The sequence below is a fragment of the Panthera pardus genome, unplaced genomic scaffold (assembly GCF_024362965.1).
Source record: "Panthera pardus isolate Hobbes unplaced genomic scaffold, ASM2436296v1 HiC_scaffold_13, whole genome shotgun sequence".
In the NCBI taxonomy this organism is placed as follows: Eukaryota; Metazoa; Chordata; class Mammalia; order Carnivora; family Felidae; genus Panthera; species Panthera pardus.
Genome location: NW_026526688.1, coordinates 63,091,405 through 63,109,744, shown reverse-complemented (window position 1 = coordinate 63,109,744; position 18,340 = coordinate 63,091,405). Strand labels below are relative to the sequence as shown.

Sequence of the window (18,340 nt, the reverse complement as noted above, 5' to 3'; positions counted from 1 at the left end):
CATTGGCTTCCATGTACTTTTTCTTTTTTTTAATTTGATTTTTTATTTCTTAAAATTTACATGCAAATTAGTTAGTATATAGTGCAACAATGATTTCGGGAGTAGACTCCTTAATGCCCCTTACCCATTTAGCCCATCCCCCTCTCACAATCACTTGTGTAACCCTCAGTTTGTTCTTCATATTTATGAGTCTCTTCTGTTTTGTCCCCCTCCCTGTTTTTATATTATTTTTGTTTCCCTTCCCTTATGTTCATCTGTTTTGTCTCTTAAAGTCCTCATATGAGTGAAGTCATACGATTTTTGTCTTTCTCTGACTAATTTCACTTAGCATAATACTTTCCAGTTCCCTCCACGTATTTGCAAATGGCAAGATTTCATTCTTTTTGATTGCTGAGTAATACTCCATTTAATATATATATCACATTTTCTTTATCCATTCATCCATCAATGGACATTTGGGCTCTTTCCATACTTTACATATTGTTGATAGTGCTGCTATAAACATGGAGGCTGCATGTGTCCCTTCAAAACAGCACACCTGTATCTCTTGGATAAATGCCTAGTACTGCAATGCTGGGTTGTAGGGTAGCTCCATTTTTAGTTTTTTGAGGAACCTGTTTTCCAGAGTGGCTGCATCAGCTTGCATTCCCACCAACAATGCAAAAGAGATCTCCTTTGTCTGCATCCTCGCCAACATCTGTTGTTGCCTGAGTTGTTAATGTTAGCCATTCTGACAGGTGTAAGGTGGTATCTCATTGTGGTTCTGCTTTGTATTTCCCTGATGGTGAGTGATGTTGAGCATTTTTTCATGTGTCCATTGGCCATCTGTGTCTTCCTTGGAGAAGTGTCTATTCATGTCTTTTGCACATTTCTTCACTGAATTATTTGTTTTTTGGGTGTTGAGTTTGATAAGTTCTTCATAGATGTTGGATACTAACCCTTTATCTGATATGTCATTTGCAAATATCTTCTCCCATTCTGTCAGTTACCTTTTAGTTTTGTTGATTGTTTTCTTCGCTGTGCAGAAGCTTTTTATTTTGACGAGGTCCTAGTAGTTCATTTTTGCTTTTGTTTCCCTTGCCTCCAGAGACGTGTTGAGTAAGAAGTTGCTGTGGCCAAGATCAAAGATGAGGTCTTTCATCCATTTTGAGTTTATTTTTGTGTATGGTGTAAGAAAGTGGTCCAGGTTCATTCTTCTGCATGTTACTGTCCAGTTTTCCCAACACCACTTGCTGAAGAGACTGTCTTTATTTCATTGGATAGTCTTTCCTGCTTTGTCAAAGATTAGTTGGCCATACGTTTTTGGGTCCATTTCTGGGTTCTCTATTCTGTTCCATTGATCTGAGTGTCTGTTCTTGTGCCAGTACCATACTGTCTTGATGATTACAGCTTTGTAGTATAGGTTGAAGTCTGGGATTGTGATGCCTCCAGCTTTGGTTTTCTTTTTCAAGATCTCTTTGGCTATTCGGGGTCTTTTCTGGTTCCATACAAATTTTAGGATTATTTGTTGTAGCTCTGTGAAGAATGCTGGTGTTATTTTGATAGGGATTTCATTGAATATGTAGATTGCTTTGGGTAGTATTGACATGTTAACAGTATTTGTTCTTCCTATCCAGGAGCAGGGAATCTTTTTCCATTTTTTGGTGTCTTTTCTTTCATAAGCTTTCTATAATTTTCTGCATATAGATTTTTCACCTCTTTGGTTAGATTTATTCCTAGGTATTTTATGTTCTTTTGTGCAACTGTAAATGGGATCAATTCCTTGATTTCTCTTTCTGTCGCTTCATTGTTGGTGTATAGGAATGCACCTGATTTCTGTGCATTGATTTTATATCCTGCAACTTTGCTGAATTCATGAATCAATTCTAACAGTTTTTTTTGTGGAATCTTTTGGGTATTCCATATACAGTATCATGTCATCTGCAAAGAGTGAAAGTTTGACCTCCTCCTGGCCAATTTGGATGCCTTTTATTTCTTTGTGTTGTCTGATTGCAGAGGCTAAGACTTCCAATCCTATGTTGAATAACAGTGGCAAGAGTGGACATCCCTGTCTTGTTCCTGATGTTCGGGGGAAAGCTCTCAGTTTTTCCCCATTGAGGATGATATTAGCGTTGGGTCGTTCTTATACGGCTTTTATGATCTCGAGGTATGCTCCTTCTATCCCTACTTTCTTGAGGGTTTTTATCAAGAAAGGATGCTGTATTTTGTCACATGCTTTCTCTGCATCTATTGAGAGGATCATATGGCTCTTGTCCTTTCTTTTATTGGTGTGATGAATCACGTTAATTGTTTTGTGGATATTGAACCAACCCTGCATCCCAGGTATAAATCCCACTTGGTCGTGATGAATACATTTTTTTAATGTATTTTTGGATCCAGTTGGCTAATATCTTGTTCAGGATTTTTGCATCCATGTTCATCAGGGAAATTGGTCTATATAGTTCTCCTTCTTAGTGGGGTCTCTGTCTGGTTTTGGAATGAACGTAATGCTGGCTTCATAGAAAGAGTTTGGAAGTTTTCCTTCCATTTCTATTTTTTGGAACAGCTTCAAGAGAATAGGTGTTCACTCTTCCTTAAATGTTAGGTAGAATTTCCCTGGAAAGCCATCTGGCCCCGGACTCTTGTTTTTTGGCAGATTTTTGATTACTACTTTGATTTCCGTACTGGTTATAGGTCTGTTCAAATTTTTTATTTCTTCCTGTTTCAGTTTTGGTGGTGTATATCTTTTAGGAATTTGTCCATTTCTTCCAGATTGCCCATTTTATTGGCATATAATTGCCATAATATTCTCTTATTATTGTTTTTATTTCTGCTGTGTTGGTTGTGATCTCTCCTGTTTCATTCTTGACTTTATTTATTTGGGTCCTTTCCTTTTTCTTTTTGATCAAACTGGCTAGTGGTTTATCAATTTTGTTAATTCTTTCAAAGAACCAGCATCTGGTTTCATTGATCTGTTCTGTTTTTTTTTTTTTGTTTTTTGTTTTGGTTTCAATAGCATTAATTTCTGCTCTAATCTTTATTATTTTCTGTTTTCTGCTGGTTTGGGGTTTATTTGCTATTCTTTTTCCAGCTCCTTAAGGCGTAAGGTTAGGATATGTATCTAAGATCTGTCTTCCTTCTTTAGGAAGGCCTGGATTGCTATATACTTTACTCTTATGACTGCCTTTGCTGCGTCCCAAAGGTTTTGGGTTGTGGTGTTATCATTTTCATTGACTTCCATATACTTTTAAATTTCCTCTTAAACTGCTTGGTTAGCCCATTCATTCTTTAGTAGGATGTTCTTCAGTCTCCCGAGTATTTGTTACCTTTCAAATTTTTCTTGTGGTTGATTTTGAGTTTGATAGCGTTGTGGTCTGAAAATATGCACTGTATGCTCTCGATCTTTTTGTACTTACTTAGGGCTGATTTGTGTCCAGAATATGGTCTATTCTGGAGAACGTTCCATGTGCACTGGAGAATAATGTATATTCTGCTGCTTTAGGATGAAATGTTCTCAATATATCTGTTAAGTTCGTCTGGTCCAGTGTGTCATTCAAGGCCATTGTTTCCTTGTTGATTTTTTGATTAGATGATCTGTCCATTGTTGTGAGAGGGGTATTGAAGTCTCCTACTATTATGGTATTAGTATTGATGAGTTTCTTTATGTTTGTGATTCATTGATGTATATATTTGGGTGCTTCCATATCTGGTGCATAAATGTTTACAATTGTTAGGTCTTCTTGGTGGATAGACCCCCTTAATTATGATATAATGTCCTTCTGCATCTCTTGATACAGTCTTTATTTTAAAGTCTAGATTTTGTGATATAAGTATGGCTACTCTGACTTTCTTTGGTTGACCATTAGCATGATAGATGGTTCTCCATCCCCTTATTTTCAATCTGAAGGTGTCTTTAGGTCTAAAGTGGGTCTCTTGTAAACAGCATATAGATGGATCTTGTTTTCTTATCCATTCTGTTACCCTATGTCTTTTGATTGGAGCATTGAGTCCATTGACGTTTAGAGTGAGTACTGAAAGATATGAATTCATTGCCATTATGATGCTTGTGGAGTTGGATTTTCTGGTGGTGTTTCTGGTCCTTTATAATCTTTGTTGCTATGTATATGTATATGTATTCATCTTTTCTCCCCTCAGAGAGTCCCACTTAAAATTTCTTGCAGGGCTGGTTTAGTGGTCACAAACTCCTTTAATTTTTTTTTGGGAAACTTTTTATCCTTCCTTCTATTTTGAATGACAGCCTTGCTGGGTAAAGAATTCTTGGCTGCATATTTTTCTGATTCAGCACATTGAATATATCCTGCCACGCCAAGTTTCTGTGGATAGGGCTGCTGCAAACCTGATCTGTCTTCCCTTGTAGGTTAGGGACTTTTTTTCCCTTGCTGCCTTCATGATTCTCTCCTTGCCTGAGTATTTTGCGAATTTGACTATGATATGCCTTGTTGATGGTTGGGTTTTGTTGAATCTAATGGGGGTCGTTCTCTGTGCTTCCCGGATTTTGACGTCTGTGTCTTTTCCCAGATTAGGAAAGTTTTCTGCTATGATTTGCTCACATAACCCTTCTACCCCTATTTCTCTCTCTTCCTCTTCTGGGACCCCTATGATTCTGATGTGGTTCCTTTTTAATGAGTCACTGATTTCGCTAATTCTTAAATCATGCTCTTTTGCCTTCATCTCCCTCTTTTTTTCTGCCTCATTATTCTCTATAAGTTTGTCCTCTATATCACTGATTCTCTGTTCTGCCTCATCCATCCTTGCCGCGGCTGCATCCATCCATGATTGCAGGTCAGTTATAACATTTTTAATTTCATTCTATTTTTTACTTCTTTTATCTCTGCAGAAAGGGATTCTAATCTATTTTTGACTCCAGCTAGTATTCTTATCGTGATTCTAAATTCTGGTTCAGACATCTTGCTTGTATCTGTGTTGGTTAAATCCCTGCCTGTTGTTTCTTCATGCTCTTTCCTTTGGGGTAAATTCCTTCATTTTGTGATTTTGAAGGGAGAAAAGGAATTAATAAGGTGGAAAAATTAAAATTAAAAAATTAAAATTAAAAAATTAAGAACATACACAAAAAAATCGAGTAAATGATGCTAGATCATAGATGTGATTTGGTCTGGGTGTTGAAAGTGGTTTGACAGATTAGAGAAAAAAAAGGGGGAAGAAAAAAAAGGAAATTGTTTGAGAATTTGAAAAAGTGAATACACTCAAGTAGACTAAAATGAGATGATGGGAGTAAAATAGAATTTAAAAAGATTTACACAAAAGTAAAGAATATAGTAGAAAAAAATTAAAAATATTTTTAATAATTCAAAATAAAAATGAGTTTTTTCTCTTTCTGTTTAAGAAAAAGAAAAGAAATGAAAAAGAAGAAAAAAGGAAATCGTTTTAAAAAGTGAATACACTTTCAAAGTAGTGGGAGTCTAAAATAAAATGATGGAAGTAAAATGGAATTTGAAAAAATTTATATAAAAGCAAAAAATATAGTAAAAAATTAAAAGAAAATATTTTTAGTTGCAATTGAAAGTAAAAATGAAGTTTTTCTGAACTCAAGAAAAAGAATAGAAATGAAAAAGAGAAAAAAGAAAAAAAAAGAAAAGGAAATCGTTTGAAAATTTGAGAAGGTGAATACACTGAAGTAGACAAAAATAGAATGATGGAAGTAAGATAGAATTTGAAAAAATTGACACAAAAAATATAGTAAAAAAAATTAAAAATATTTTTAATAAAAAATTGAAAATAAAAATGAATTTTTTCTTTCTGTATTCAAGAAAAAGAATAGTGTAAAGGAGAAAAAAAGAAAGAAAATTGAATAGATGGACCTGCTAACAGATTGAAATAGGACTGAAATTACTTCGTTTTCCCCTAGAAGTCAGTCTATGTAGCGCTTTATAGTCCATAAACTAAGTAGGCAGTGAGACTTGTGTTCTTGAAGAGCGAGGTTGGCCCAGTTGGGCGGGGCTCAGTGTAAAGACTCTGTTCTCCACTCGATGGCGCTGCTAGCCTACTGGGGTGGATGGTTTTAGCGCTGGTAGGTGTCTATGCGTATGTGCGGGAGCGGTGAAAATGGTGTCACCCAGCTACCCGGTCTCTAGTATGGGAACTCTGTTCTCTCTGATCAGCAATCGTGCACCCGTCCTCTGTCTTCAGCTTTAGTCCACTCCCTGCTTCTTCACTGTCGGTGACCAAGCCCCAGGCAGTACCTCTCTCCCGAGTTTTGTCTCAGATGCGGCTGTTTTCCCTGGTCCCTTACTTCTTTTTTTTTTTTTTTTTTTTTTTTTTTATTTTTGGGACAGAGAGAGACAGAGCATGAACAGGGGAGGGGCAGAGAGAGAGGGAGACAAAGAATCGGAAACAGGCTCCAGGCTCCGAGCCATCAGCCCAGAGCCTGATGCGGGGCTCGAACTCACGGACCGCGAGATCGTGACCTGGCTGAAGTCGGACGCTTAACCGACTGCGCCACCCAGGCGCCCCTGGTCCCTTACTTCTGAAGGACTGTGGCTTTGACCCGTTTTGCCCCTCTGTGGGAGGGTCTCACCAAGCAATGGCCGAATGTTGGCTGCACCCCGGAATGCTTGCTGGACCGTGCTGCTTCCAGTGCCCAGAGACTGTGGCCAGGTTCCAGCCTGCCCCGGAAAAAGTTTGCAAGATAGCATAGCAGCAGCTTTTCGGGGTTATGGAAAATCACAACATATATCTAGCACCAGGCTTCACCCTTAACGACCTTGTGCCAGCACCAGCGAATGTGGCCGTTTTCTGGAGTCTGCTGGGACCAGGTGGCTTCAATAGTCTCTACCAAATGTCCTTCCAGCAGTGGAACCACTTTTCCCCGTGTAGCCCAAGAACCTCCCGGACCCCACTCTGTTCCTGGGGATTTGCCCTTCTCACCAGAGTACCACCAGGTATTGAGCTGAGGAGTTGCACACTTTGTGTTCCCCTTGTTTACAGTCTTAATGGAATTTAAACCCTTTCCTTTCTCCTTACTCCCTTTTTAGTTTAGTCCCTGTAGCTGTTTCCAATTTTCCACTTTCTCTCCAGCTGCTTTTGGGGAGGGGTGCTTTTCCCGTATTTTTCCCCACACCCCCAGTCTCCATCCTCTCTCCACTTGCAAAAGCACCTCCCTTCCCGTGCCTTCCCACTCCCCTAGTCCACCTCTCCGTGCTGTGTACCTGCTGAATTCTGTGGTTCAGGTTGTGAAGACTGTTGTGTTAATCCTCCAATCAGTTTTCTAGGTGTGTAGGAGGATTTAGTGTTGGTCTGGCTGTATTTCATGGATGCGAGACACACAAAAAATCTTCCATGCTGTTCCGCTATCCTGGCTCCTCTGAAAGAGTTCCCATTCTTTAGTAGGATGTTATTTTATCTCCAAGTATTCATGGTCTTTCCAAATTTTTTCTTGTGGTTGATTTCGAGTTTCATAGCATTGTGATCTGAAAATATGCACAGTATGATCTCAATCTTTTTGTACTTGTTGATGGCTGATTTGTGTCCCAATATGCTATCTGTTCTAGAGAATGTTCCATGTACACTCAAGAAGAATGTGCATTCTCCTGCTTTAGGATGAAATGTTCTGAATGTATCCGTTAAGTCTATCTGGTCCAGTGTGTCATTCAAAGCCATTGTTTCCTTGTTGATTTTCTGCTTAGATGATTTGTCCGTTGCTGTAAGTGGGGTGTTGAAGTCCCCTACTATTATGGTATTATTATCAATGAGTTTCTTTATTTTTGTGATTGATTTATATATTTGGGTGCTTTCACATTGGAGGAATAAATATTTACAATTGTTAGGTCTTCTTGGTGGATAGACCCCTTAATTATGATATAGTGTCCTTCTTCATCTGTTATAGTTTTTATTTTAAAGTCCAGATTATCTGATACAAGGATGACTACTGCACCTTTCTTTTGGTGACTATTATTAGCATGATAGATTATTCTCCATCCCCTTAACTTTCAATCTGCAAGTGTATTTAGATCTAAAATGAGTCTCTTTTTTAGCAGCATATAGATGAGTCTTGTTTTCTTATCCATTCTGATACCCAGTGTCTTTTGATTGGAGCATTTAGTCCATCGACATTTAGAGTGAGTAGTGAAAGATATGAATTTAGTGCCATTGTGTTGCCTGTAGAGTTGGTGTTTCTGGTGATGATCTCTGGACCTTTCTAGTCTTTGTTTTGTCTTTTCTCCCCTTAGAGAGTCCACCTTAAAATTTCTTGCAAGGCTGGTTTAGTGGTCAGAACTCCCTTAGTTTTTGTTTGTCTGGGAAACTTTATCTCTCCTTCTATTTTGAATGACAGCCTTACCAGATAAATTCTTGGCTGTATACTTTTTCAATTCAGCACGTTGAATATATCTTGCCAGTCTTTTCTGGCCTGCCAAGTTTCTGTGGATAGGTCTGCTGTGAACCTGATGTGTCTTCCCTTGTAGGTTAAGGACTTTTTTCCCTTGCTGGTATTTCATAAGTCTTTTCTTGTCTGTGTATTTTGTATATTTGACTATGATATGCCTTGGTGATGGTTGGTTTTTGTTAAATCTAATGGGAGTTCTCTGTGCTTCCTGGATTTTTATGTCTGTGTCCTTCCCTAGATTAGTAAAGTTTTCTGCTACAAATTGCTCACATAAACCTTCTGTCCCTTTTTTCTCTCTCTTCCATCTTCTGGGACTCCTACCTTTCAAATATTAATCCTTTTTAAAAGTCACTAAGTTCTCTAAGTCTTGTATTATGCTCCTCTGCTTTTGTTTCCCTCTTTTTTTCTGCTTCATTCTCCGTAATCTTGTCCTCTGTGTTGCTGATTTGCTGCTCTGCTTCGTCCATCCTTGCCACCATGGCATCCATATGCATTCGAGATTGCACATTGGTTATAGCATTTTTAATTGTGTCCTGACTAGATTTTACATCTTTCATCTCCACAGAAAGGGAATCTATGCTTTTTTCAACCCCAGCCAGTATTCTTATTATTGTGGTTCTAAACTCTAGTTCAGACATCTTGCTTATATCTGTGTTGATTAAGCCCCTAGCTGTCATTTCTTTCTGTTCTTCCTTTGGGATGAATTCTTTCATTTTGTCATTTTGGAGGAAGAAAAAAATTAATAAAATAAAAAATTAAAATTAAAAAATTAGAAACAAAACAATCAAATAGAGGAAGCTAGATCCTAGTTTGTTCTGCTTGCTGAAAGAAGCTTGATAGAATAGACAAAAAGGGAAAGAAAAGAAAGAAAAGGGAAAAAAAGGTGAGAAAAATTAGAAAATTAAAAGAATTACGTAATAAAATAGAGTAAAATGAAATACAGAAAATTAGGTAGAATAAAAAATTTAATAAAGTAAAAAAGATTTTATAAAAATGGAAAAAAAAAAAAAAGAAAAGAAGAATAGATTTTTCTCTTTCTGTATCCAGGAGAAGGAAAAGAAAAGAAACAGAAAACTAACAAAACCAAGTTAAACAAAAACAGAAGCAAAAAAAAAAAAAAAAAAAAAATTAACAGATCAACCAGGAAACAGAATGAAACCCAAATGAAGTTATATCCAGTTTTCCCTAGAATTGAAACTATGAAGTCCTCTATAGTCTGTAAACTATGCAGGTGGAGGGACTTGTCCTGGTTTTCTAGGGGTGTGCTTGGAGGGCACAGTTGGGTGGGGCTTGGTGTAGTGGCCCCGTTCCCCACAAGGTGGCACTGCTTAGCTTACTGGGGTGGATCAGTGTGGTGAGTTTATGGGTGTGCGGGAGAGGTGGGAATGGCCTCACCCAGCTCCCTAGTCTCTGTCACAGGAACTTTGCGCTCTCGCCTACCCGCGATCAAGCACTCCTCCTTTGTGTCAAGCTTCTGTCCATGTCCAAACTGTCAGCCTGCCAGGCAGCACCTCCCTCCAGAGTTTTATCTCAGATTGGGTTGTGTTTCAAAACCTCACACTTCAGAGACCCCTGTGGCTTAGTCCTGTCCTGACTCCCTGAGGGAGGGTCTCGGTGAGCAATGGCCAAGTGCTGGCTTGCCTCTGAAAAGGTTTGTGTGATCGTGCAGCGGCAGAGGTTCAGAGATTTTGGCAAATCACAACACACAGCCGGCACTTGGTTTCACCACACTCTGGTGTCTTTGTCCCAATATGTTTGTCAGCAAACACGGCTGCTCTCCAGGGTCTGCTGGGACCTTTGCCTGTGGGGAGGCTGTATGATCTCTACCAAATGCTCTCCAAACAGGGGAACCACTTCTTCCTATGTGGCACATGGACCCTTCACATCCTGTTGCCTGCTCCTGGGGATTAGTCCTGCTTCCTCACCAGAGCACTGCCAGGCACTGAGCTCTGAAATTTGAGACTCTGCATTTCACGGTTTATAGAATCCTGGTGGTATTGAAACCCTCGCCTTTCTTCCCATCAATAGTTTTGGAGAACAGATTTCTTGTTCATTTCCCCATGAGCATTTTTCACTCTTTCTCTCCAGCTACTAAAGGTGAAGCGTTTTTCCTGCACTCTTCCCCTTTCTCTGTCCTCCCTCTCCCCCTTTGTCTGTCCTCTCTCTGCAAAAACAGCTCCCTACCCTCCATGGCTTTTCTCTCCCCAAGAAGTGAGAGTTTTAGAAAGTTGTATGTATGGTTATATTTGTCTAAGATTCATGCTTTTGTTCATCAAGGAATATTTGTTCAGCATCTTCTATGTCCTAGGCATTATCCTAGGTTTGGGGATGTTAGAAATGGATAAGACAGGTCCCTGTTCTCATGATTGTCATTGGAAGAGGAGGAAAGGCTAGACAGAGTAAATTCAAAGAAAATATAATTTCTGATATTATTGACTGCTGTGAAGAGAATTAAATAGGGTCTTGTGTATTAAGAGCCTAAGTTAGGATGCTTTAGTCTGCACATAACAGAAACTGTACTTAAACTGGTTTAAATAGTAAGGAAATCTCTTCTCTCATAACTGGAAAGTAGGCTGGACACCAGGCATGGTCAGATCTGCAGCTGAAAGATTTCATGAAGGATCTGCTTTCTTCTGTCTCTCTGTCTGCTAGCCTCAGTAAAAATTTTATACCAAGGTTGCTGCCCCTCATGAATGCAAGATGCCTATCAGAGTGAACCCAACATCTCAAGGAAAGAGAGGGATTGCTTTTTCTTTTTTTCTCCCCTTTAGGGTCTAGTAGAACTTTCCCAGAAGTTACTCAAACTAGACCAAAACTGGCAGGGGAATGCAGTTACCATGTTTGCCTCTTATTATTGGTAGAATTGGGGAGTTATGCACCATGACCATCATAGGGAATGACTGGCAGGGGCATCCAGGACAGGTTGCCAGAATGAAAATACCTGTGTGTCAATAGCTTCTTTGTAACCCAGGACTAATGGCAAATACATGATTAGAATAATGATTAGAATATATGTGAACTTGAAAGTAATGGAATAAAATTTATTTATTAAATGTAGCTATAAATTTGTCATTCACTTCTTAAGGTTTCAGCAGAGTAAAGATTCTTTGTTTTTATGTTTTTTCTCCAAATATTTTTATATGCTGAACAGTAACTGAAGTTAGAATCATAGGATTTTTGTATTGAAACAGATCTTAGGGTTTGCCGTCTCAACCTATTCACTTTTTAGAACTTTAGAATGGATAAATAAAGTTACCAGTTTGTGCTGGATTTCTGGAGTCTTAATTAAAGGTCCTTGAGATGGAAATGTTCCTATTCAGAGATATGTCCATAAACTTTTACAATTTGGAGGACTTCATTTTTTTCTCAAAGAAAGTAGAGATGAGGGGCATGTGGGTGGCTCAGCAGATTAAGCATCCCTCTACAGCTCATGTCACGATCTCAGCAGTCCATGGGTTCAAGCCTGCGTTGGGCTCTGTGCTGACAGCTCAAAACCTGGAGCCTGCTTCAGATTCTGTGTCTCTCTCTCTGTCTCTCTCTCTGCCCCTCCCGCACTCAAGCTCCATCTCTCTGTCTTTCAAAAATAAATAGACAATAAAAAAATTAAAAGAAAAAGAGTAGGGATGGTGCAGTGTTCACTAGTGAAGGGCTTAGCTTGGCCTGGGATGTATAGTGGATATTCAATGAATATTGATTGAAATCCTTCATAGCTAGAATACCCATGCTTGAGATTAATTCACATGTTAATTATGTTGAGTAAAGATCCTACATTTTAAATTTTTACACTTTACTTTTTATTTTTTTAGTCATTCATTTATCCAACCAGAATTTATTGGGTATCTACAATAGGTCAGTCATTGTGGGATACAGAGACAAAATGAGAAAGACATCTCACTCTCAGGGAGTTCAAGATCTAGGTGGGGAGAGCTAGGTATAGTATAACAGAGTGCATTTGCAGTAGGTACCCAAGTGTACCCAGGTTGGGAGCCTAACCCAGCCTTGGCTCATCAACAGGTAAGCCTATTTGAGAGGGTCCATCTGAATCTTGAAGAATGGAGATTAGCCTGGTAAATGGAAGCATGGGGAGAGAAAGAGAAAACTCAACAAAGGCATTAAAGCAGGATATTGTTCGCTGTATGTGAACTATGGGAAGTTCTTTCCTGATACATTTTAAGGCTAGAAGTGGGAGAGGGAGAGAGGAAGCTGGATAGCTAAGCAGGGATGGGATGTGGAAGGGGCTCACACGCCTGGACTAAGAGCAGCTCATGGGTTTTGAGTGCCATGGTTAGATCTGTGGAGTCCTCCTGGGGGTTGGGAAACAATTAGGAAGTTGCTGTGGTGGTGTTAGCAGGGACCCTGGTGACATAGTGGTGGAAGGGATGGGGGGGGGTGTATTTGATTTGAGATCTCCCTGAGCTTAATTCTGCAGGTTTTAGTGAATGATGGCATGGGTGGGTAAGGAAGAGGGGAGAGTCAAAAGTGACTCTCAGAATTTTAGTGATGATGTCTGTGTGGATATCCACATAGAGCTTCCGAGGTGTACATGATCGAAATACAGAAGCATAACACTCTAATTTGGAGAGAGACTCTGTGAAGTTAAAAACGACACCAGGTAAACTCTGTACAGTATCATTGGATATTTTTTAATTATTCTATTTTATTAAAAAACTTTTTTAATGTTTATTTATTTATGAGAGAGAGACAGACCATGAGTGGGGAGGGACAGAGAGAGCTGGAAACACAGAATCCAAAGCAGGATCCAGGCTCTGAGCTGTCAGCCCAGAGCCCGACACAGGGCTTGAACCCATGAGCTGTGAGATCATGACCTGAGTCAAAGTCGGATGTTTAACCAACTGAGCCACCCAGGCACCCCTATTTCTTTAATTTTTAAATGTTTATTCATTTATTTTGAGAGAGGGAGGGAGGGAGGGAGGGAGGGGCAGTGAGAGAGGGAGAGAGAATCCCAAGTAGACTCTGCACTGTCAGCATGAAGTCCTACACAGGGTTCAATCCCACAAACCACAAGACCATGACCTGAGCTAAAATCAAGACTTGGACACCTGACTACATTGGATATGTTTTTTTAGTGCCTTGTCAAAAGTAAATGTCACAAACCATACTACTTAAAGGTTTTCTCTATAAACAGCAAAGAGCAGTAACTCAGGTGGTATATAAAAACTAGAATTAGATCTAAACCTACTTTTTTTTTTTTTAATTTTTTTTTTAACGTTTATTTATTTTTGAGGCAGAGAGAGACAGAGCATGAACGGGGGAGGGTCAGAGAGAGAGGGAGACACAGAATCTGAAACAGGCTCCAGGCTCTGAGCTGTCAGCACAGAGCCCGATGCGGGGCTCGAACTCATGGACCGCAAGATCATGACCTGAGCCGAAGTCGGACACCCAACCGACTGAGCCACCCAGGCGCCCCGATCTAAATCTACTTTTACTCTAAATCTAAAGCTTTTACAACTGTCTTTAGTATGTCTTTAGTATTAATTCTCAGTATTTACTGGAATTCTTAAGCTATTAATGCAATCTGTGACAAGCTATTTGTTTTGATACTCTTTCACAGGTTAACATGAAACAAAGATTAAAACATTTCTAAAGCAGCGTATGATAGAGATTGAATTTGTTGGAAGCAGATGCAGTTTTCTGGGGAAAGAATTCATATTAAAAATGATCCTTGGAATGTATGAATTAGCAAAGTATGTCTTCTAGTAATACTTTAGAAATGATGATATTAAAAATTGCTTGGCAGTCATATATATATAAATTAAAGTCAGACGTGTTTGTGTCTAAGCTAAGTCATGCCTAAGTCCTAAGAGGTGAATTCAGTCCTTGAGAACTAAGTGCATGGTTTTATATTCGTGTGGCCCCAGGCCCTGTGGGGTTTTATGCATCGCTTGAGCCTTATAGATGAATTAGGTGTGGCTTTTGTCTAAAGTCCAAGTGAGAATTACCCAAGTGTCTTTACTTTTGGCACCAAAGAACTTCCAGATAATACAAATCCCATCTGTCTACAAGATCCAGGGAGAGTAGGATAGAGGAACGTGCCTTATATGCAGATGAAGAATTATATTTCTGTATTTCTCAGCCCTTCTTTTTTCCTCCCTTTTTTTAGAGGGAAAAACGTGCTTAGGCAGCAGACTCGTAACCCAATCCCTGTCTTCTGCTGTATAGGCATATATACCTCTTTCTCATTAACCAGCTCCCTTCCCTTATAATACAGATGGATGTTTCCTCCCCTGGGAAGTGGCAGGATAGTTTTGAGATACTTTAGCTCTTAGGAAAACAGCTTCTTTCTGAGATCTTGTCAGAAATAATCTCCTGGGAAGCACGCAGTTAAATGTACATCATTATTATTTCTTTCCTCCCAGCGTTTGTGTTTACGAAGGAATTTGGTGTAATTATTGATTCCCATAGGCTTTTCTGATAGCTTATGGTCGCTGACAGTGTACTGTGTCTAAAAAAGAAATGAACTTTCAAGAAATCCTGAGGCTTAATTATGTTGTTTTTCTAACAGGAGATGCTGGATTAAGGTGAAGGTGAGGGGTGGCAGCATCGTTTTCATGCTTCTTTAATCTTTGAAGCCTCGTGAATTCTAGAACCAAACCTTTTCTTTAAGGTGTCTTATAGCACTCATTATAATTTTTAAACTGCCTCTGTCATTTTTTTTTTCTGCACTTGACATTTTTGATTGAAGTTTTCTTTCTCCTCCATTCGAAAGTTTGTGTTTCCCTATGTCTTGGGTCATTTTCTCTTGTCCACACACGTGTGCTCAAACCTGCTGCTTTCTCTCCCTACATTCCCTTCTCTTTTCTGCTTTCCTGTTTCTTTCCACACGAGAGGATCTTATTTATGATCCTTGAATGCTTAATTAGTTCAGTGAGTAAAAGAGAGAGGTTGTATAGCACTTTCTAGCAGGCAGTGACATAGAAGAATGTCTGGCTTTAGTAATAAATGTTGGTATGGAAATGACTTACCATTTGTGGGCAAAGTGACTGTAGATGACAAACCGGATGAGAACTTGGGCTAGAAGATCCCTATAACAAGCCCTTGCCATTGACTAACTTTTTTATGATCCCTCTTTTGTCTTGTCTTCCCTCAGCATCTTCTGTAATGTGTGTTCTACTTGTTTCCTGCATGAAGGTTGTGTCATCCCCCAGGGCAGAGGCTCTGTGTCCAGGCCACTCATGCCCATGACCAGCACTGCTGTGCTTGTTGAATGAATGCTGCTAGGCCAGTGAGTCCTTTTTAGCAAGTACTGGTTGCTGTTAGCCAAAAGGGGTAACATTGTGACTCTTCTAGTCATGGGTAGAAATCCAAAAAGAAAACAAGATGCTCAGAAGCATGGATCAGAGGCACCTGGGTGCCTCAGTCTGTTGAACTTCTGCCTCTTGATTTTGGTTCAGGTCATGATCCTGGGGTCATGGGATTGAGCCCTATGTCAGCAGAGCCTGCTTGGGATTCTCTCTTTCTCTCCTTCTGCCCCTCTGCTCCTCTCTCCTCTCTCTCTCTCTCTTACAAAAAAAAAAAAAAAAAAAAAAAAAAAAAGCATGGACCAGAAAAACCATCAGATACTGAACTTACAATGTCACAGGTATTATAGTTGGACACGTGGCACATTCAGTGTGGTGATGTGATTTTCAGGTGTAAGTGGGTAATGAAAGTACATATTATGGTTTGCTCAGGTAAGCTTTCAGGGGAGGTGATGAAATGTTGCAGGTCTGCAAGAAGCGGCGGATTGTGTTGCCTCCAAAATACAATGAGTGGCAAGAAAATGGATGAATCTGTCTTGGCATTGGTATTTTCACAGAGTGTCTTGCTGTAGCGTTACTCTCACTCTTTTGTGTTTTAGGTGAGATGAGTGAGAGCCGAGCAAAGAGAGTTCGAATAAAAGAGGTAGATGGCTGGACCCTGAGGATGCTAATTGATTATGTTTACACTGCAGAAATTCAGGTTACAGAAGAAAATGTACAGGTAAGAATAAACACCCCATACCATTTAGCTCTTTGTATATGCCAGATTTTTAAGTCAAAAGAGCATACCCACAGTATACTTTTTGTACCAAAGTAATAGAATTCATTGTTAAAACTGAATTTCCAGGAGACATTTGGAATGATTATATCTTTTGAGTAATGTTTCTGATTTCAGTGTCCTTTATAATCTTAAAGTTGTAATCTTTTAGTTCTCTGAGTGATGCTTATTTGTGAAAATGCTGTCATATTCATTTGTAACTACTGACTGATGCTGCCTACATTTCTCTGTTCCCTTGAGGTTCAAATCTACAGGGATGTTTTTGACTATCAGTGGTCTTTACTTCTTTTCCTGTTGCAGCATATAAGTGATTCTAGAGCTTAGCTAAAATTTGACATTGCATTTTCTCGCTTTCTGTAAAGAATAAATGTTTTGTAATCTATGATGTAAGTGAATAATACAGGTGCATAAAGCACAGAAAGTGAAGGTCCCAATTTTAAACTGCCCTTCCTTTTTCGCCCACCCCAGCCCACACACATTGATCCACTCTCCTTCCCAGAGGGTAGCTTCTGTTACCTGCTTGGTGTGAATTCTTTCAGACCATTTTTTGTGCAGTTTTATATATACATGCATTCACACACATGCACAGTTTTTCTGAAACTTGCTTTTCTCACTGTACAAAGTTTCTTGAAGTTCTTTACACATCAATACATGTGGGTCTAACCCGTTCTTTTGAATGGCATCCCATATGTTAATCAGCATATATGATTTTCCTACCTTTATAAAAATACTGCATTGAATGAACATTTTTATATTTACATCCAAAATGTCATATAATAGACTTCTCAAATGTAATTGGTGGATCAAAAGGTACATGCATGTTTTAATTTTTGATAGGCATGCCAAACTGCCATCTGAAAGTTTATATTTATTTACACTCCTTCCAACAGGTAAAGTATGTCTTGAGGACAACAAAAAAGAGGACTGTTTCTTTTCTTTTTTTTTTAATCTTTATTTATTTTTGAGAGAGAGAGAGAGAGAGAGAGAGAGAGAGAGACAGTCAGTGCAAGCGGGGGAGGAACAGAGAGAGGGAGACACAGAATCCGAAGCAGGCTCCAGGCTCCGAGCTGTCAGCACAGAGCCCGATGTGGGGCTTGAACTCACGAACTGTGAGATCATGACCTGAGCCAAAGTTGGATGCCTAACCGACTGAGCCACCCAGGCGCCCCAAATTAGGACTATTTCTTAAGAAGTGGTCTGTAAATTCTACTTACTCGAATAGGAAAGTCTGAGCTCAGTCTTTTAATGCTTTTGTAATTAGTTGAAATAGGATGCAAAATATTTGAATTTGGAGACTGAAATCTTTGGACATGAACTTGCTAAGAATGCTTTTATTAAATCTGAAATATTGGCAGTGGTGAGGCCTTCTGGTGGTCTTTCATGGGTGGCCTCATTTGCCTTTGCTTGGCAATCCAGTTCATGACGGAAGGCATTTGAAAAAACCTTGGTTGATGTTCAAGTCATGTATAAAGGTGTGAACCACCTGCTAGGTGAACTTTTGTTTTAACCTGTAGGAAGGTGTTTGGTACATGTCAGGAGGTAACTACCACCATATGATCTCAATCTAATTTTTTCTGTATAGTTCTACTGTCTGCTGGATTCTAGGGCATCATTTTCAACAAGAAGTTATCTTGGTTTTCTTTTTCCTCCCTTTTTAAATTCATTTGAGTGCATGGGCCTTACTGTGCCCTATATCTGACCTTCAGCAAATGAATTGCTGATTGGTTTCTTTGATTCACGTAATATGTGACATGAGGGAAATTTGCAAAAGATGATTTAGGCCTGAGACAATAGACTGTGTGAATTCAGCACTGAATGCTGTTTGTAGTAGTTCTTGCAGTGGAGACATGGGTCTATGCGGAACTGGGAGAACGCTTCGCCTCTCGTGTTTCTTTTAATAACTATCACGTTCCAGTCCTGAAATATTAGTCATCGCAGCCTTTCAGAAAACCTCTTGCCATG

At 39.3% G+C, this 18,340-nt stretch overlaps 1 protein-coding gene across 6 annotated transcripts in view; it reads left to right on the top strand.

Moving 5' to 3' along the window:
- KLHL2 (kelch like family member 2) overlaps positions 1 to 18,340 on the top strand; it is a 117,069-nt gene that overhangs the window by 32,416 nt on the left and 66,313 nt on the right. For 5 of the 6 annotated variants that reach the window (XM_053901150.1, XM_019441064.2, XM_053901149.1 and 2 more), the window contains exon 4: positions 16,200 to 16,321. The exons of the other annotated variant lie outside the window; for it this stretch is intronic. In XM_053901150.1, coding sequence (XP_053757125.1) covers positions 16,200 to 16,321 — 122 coding nt within the window. The remainder of the gene's footprint in view (positions 1 to 16,199; positions 16,322 to 18,340) is intronic. 6 annotated transcript variants of the gene reach the window in all.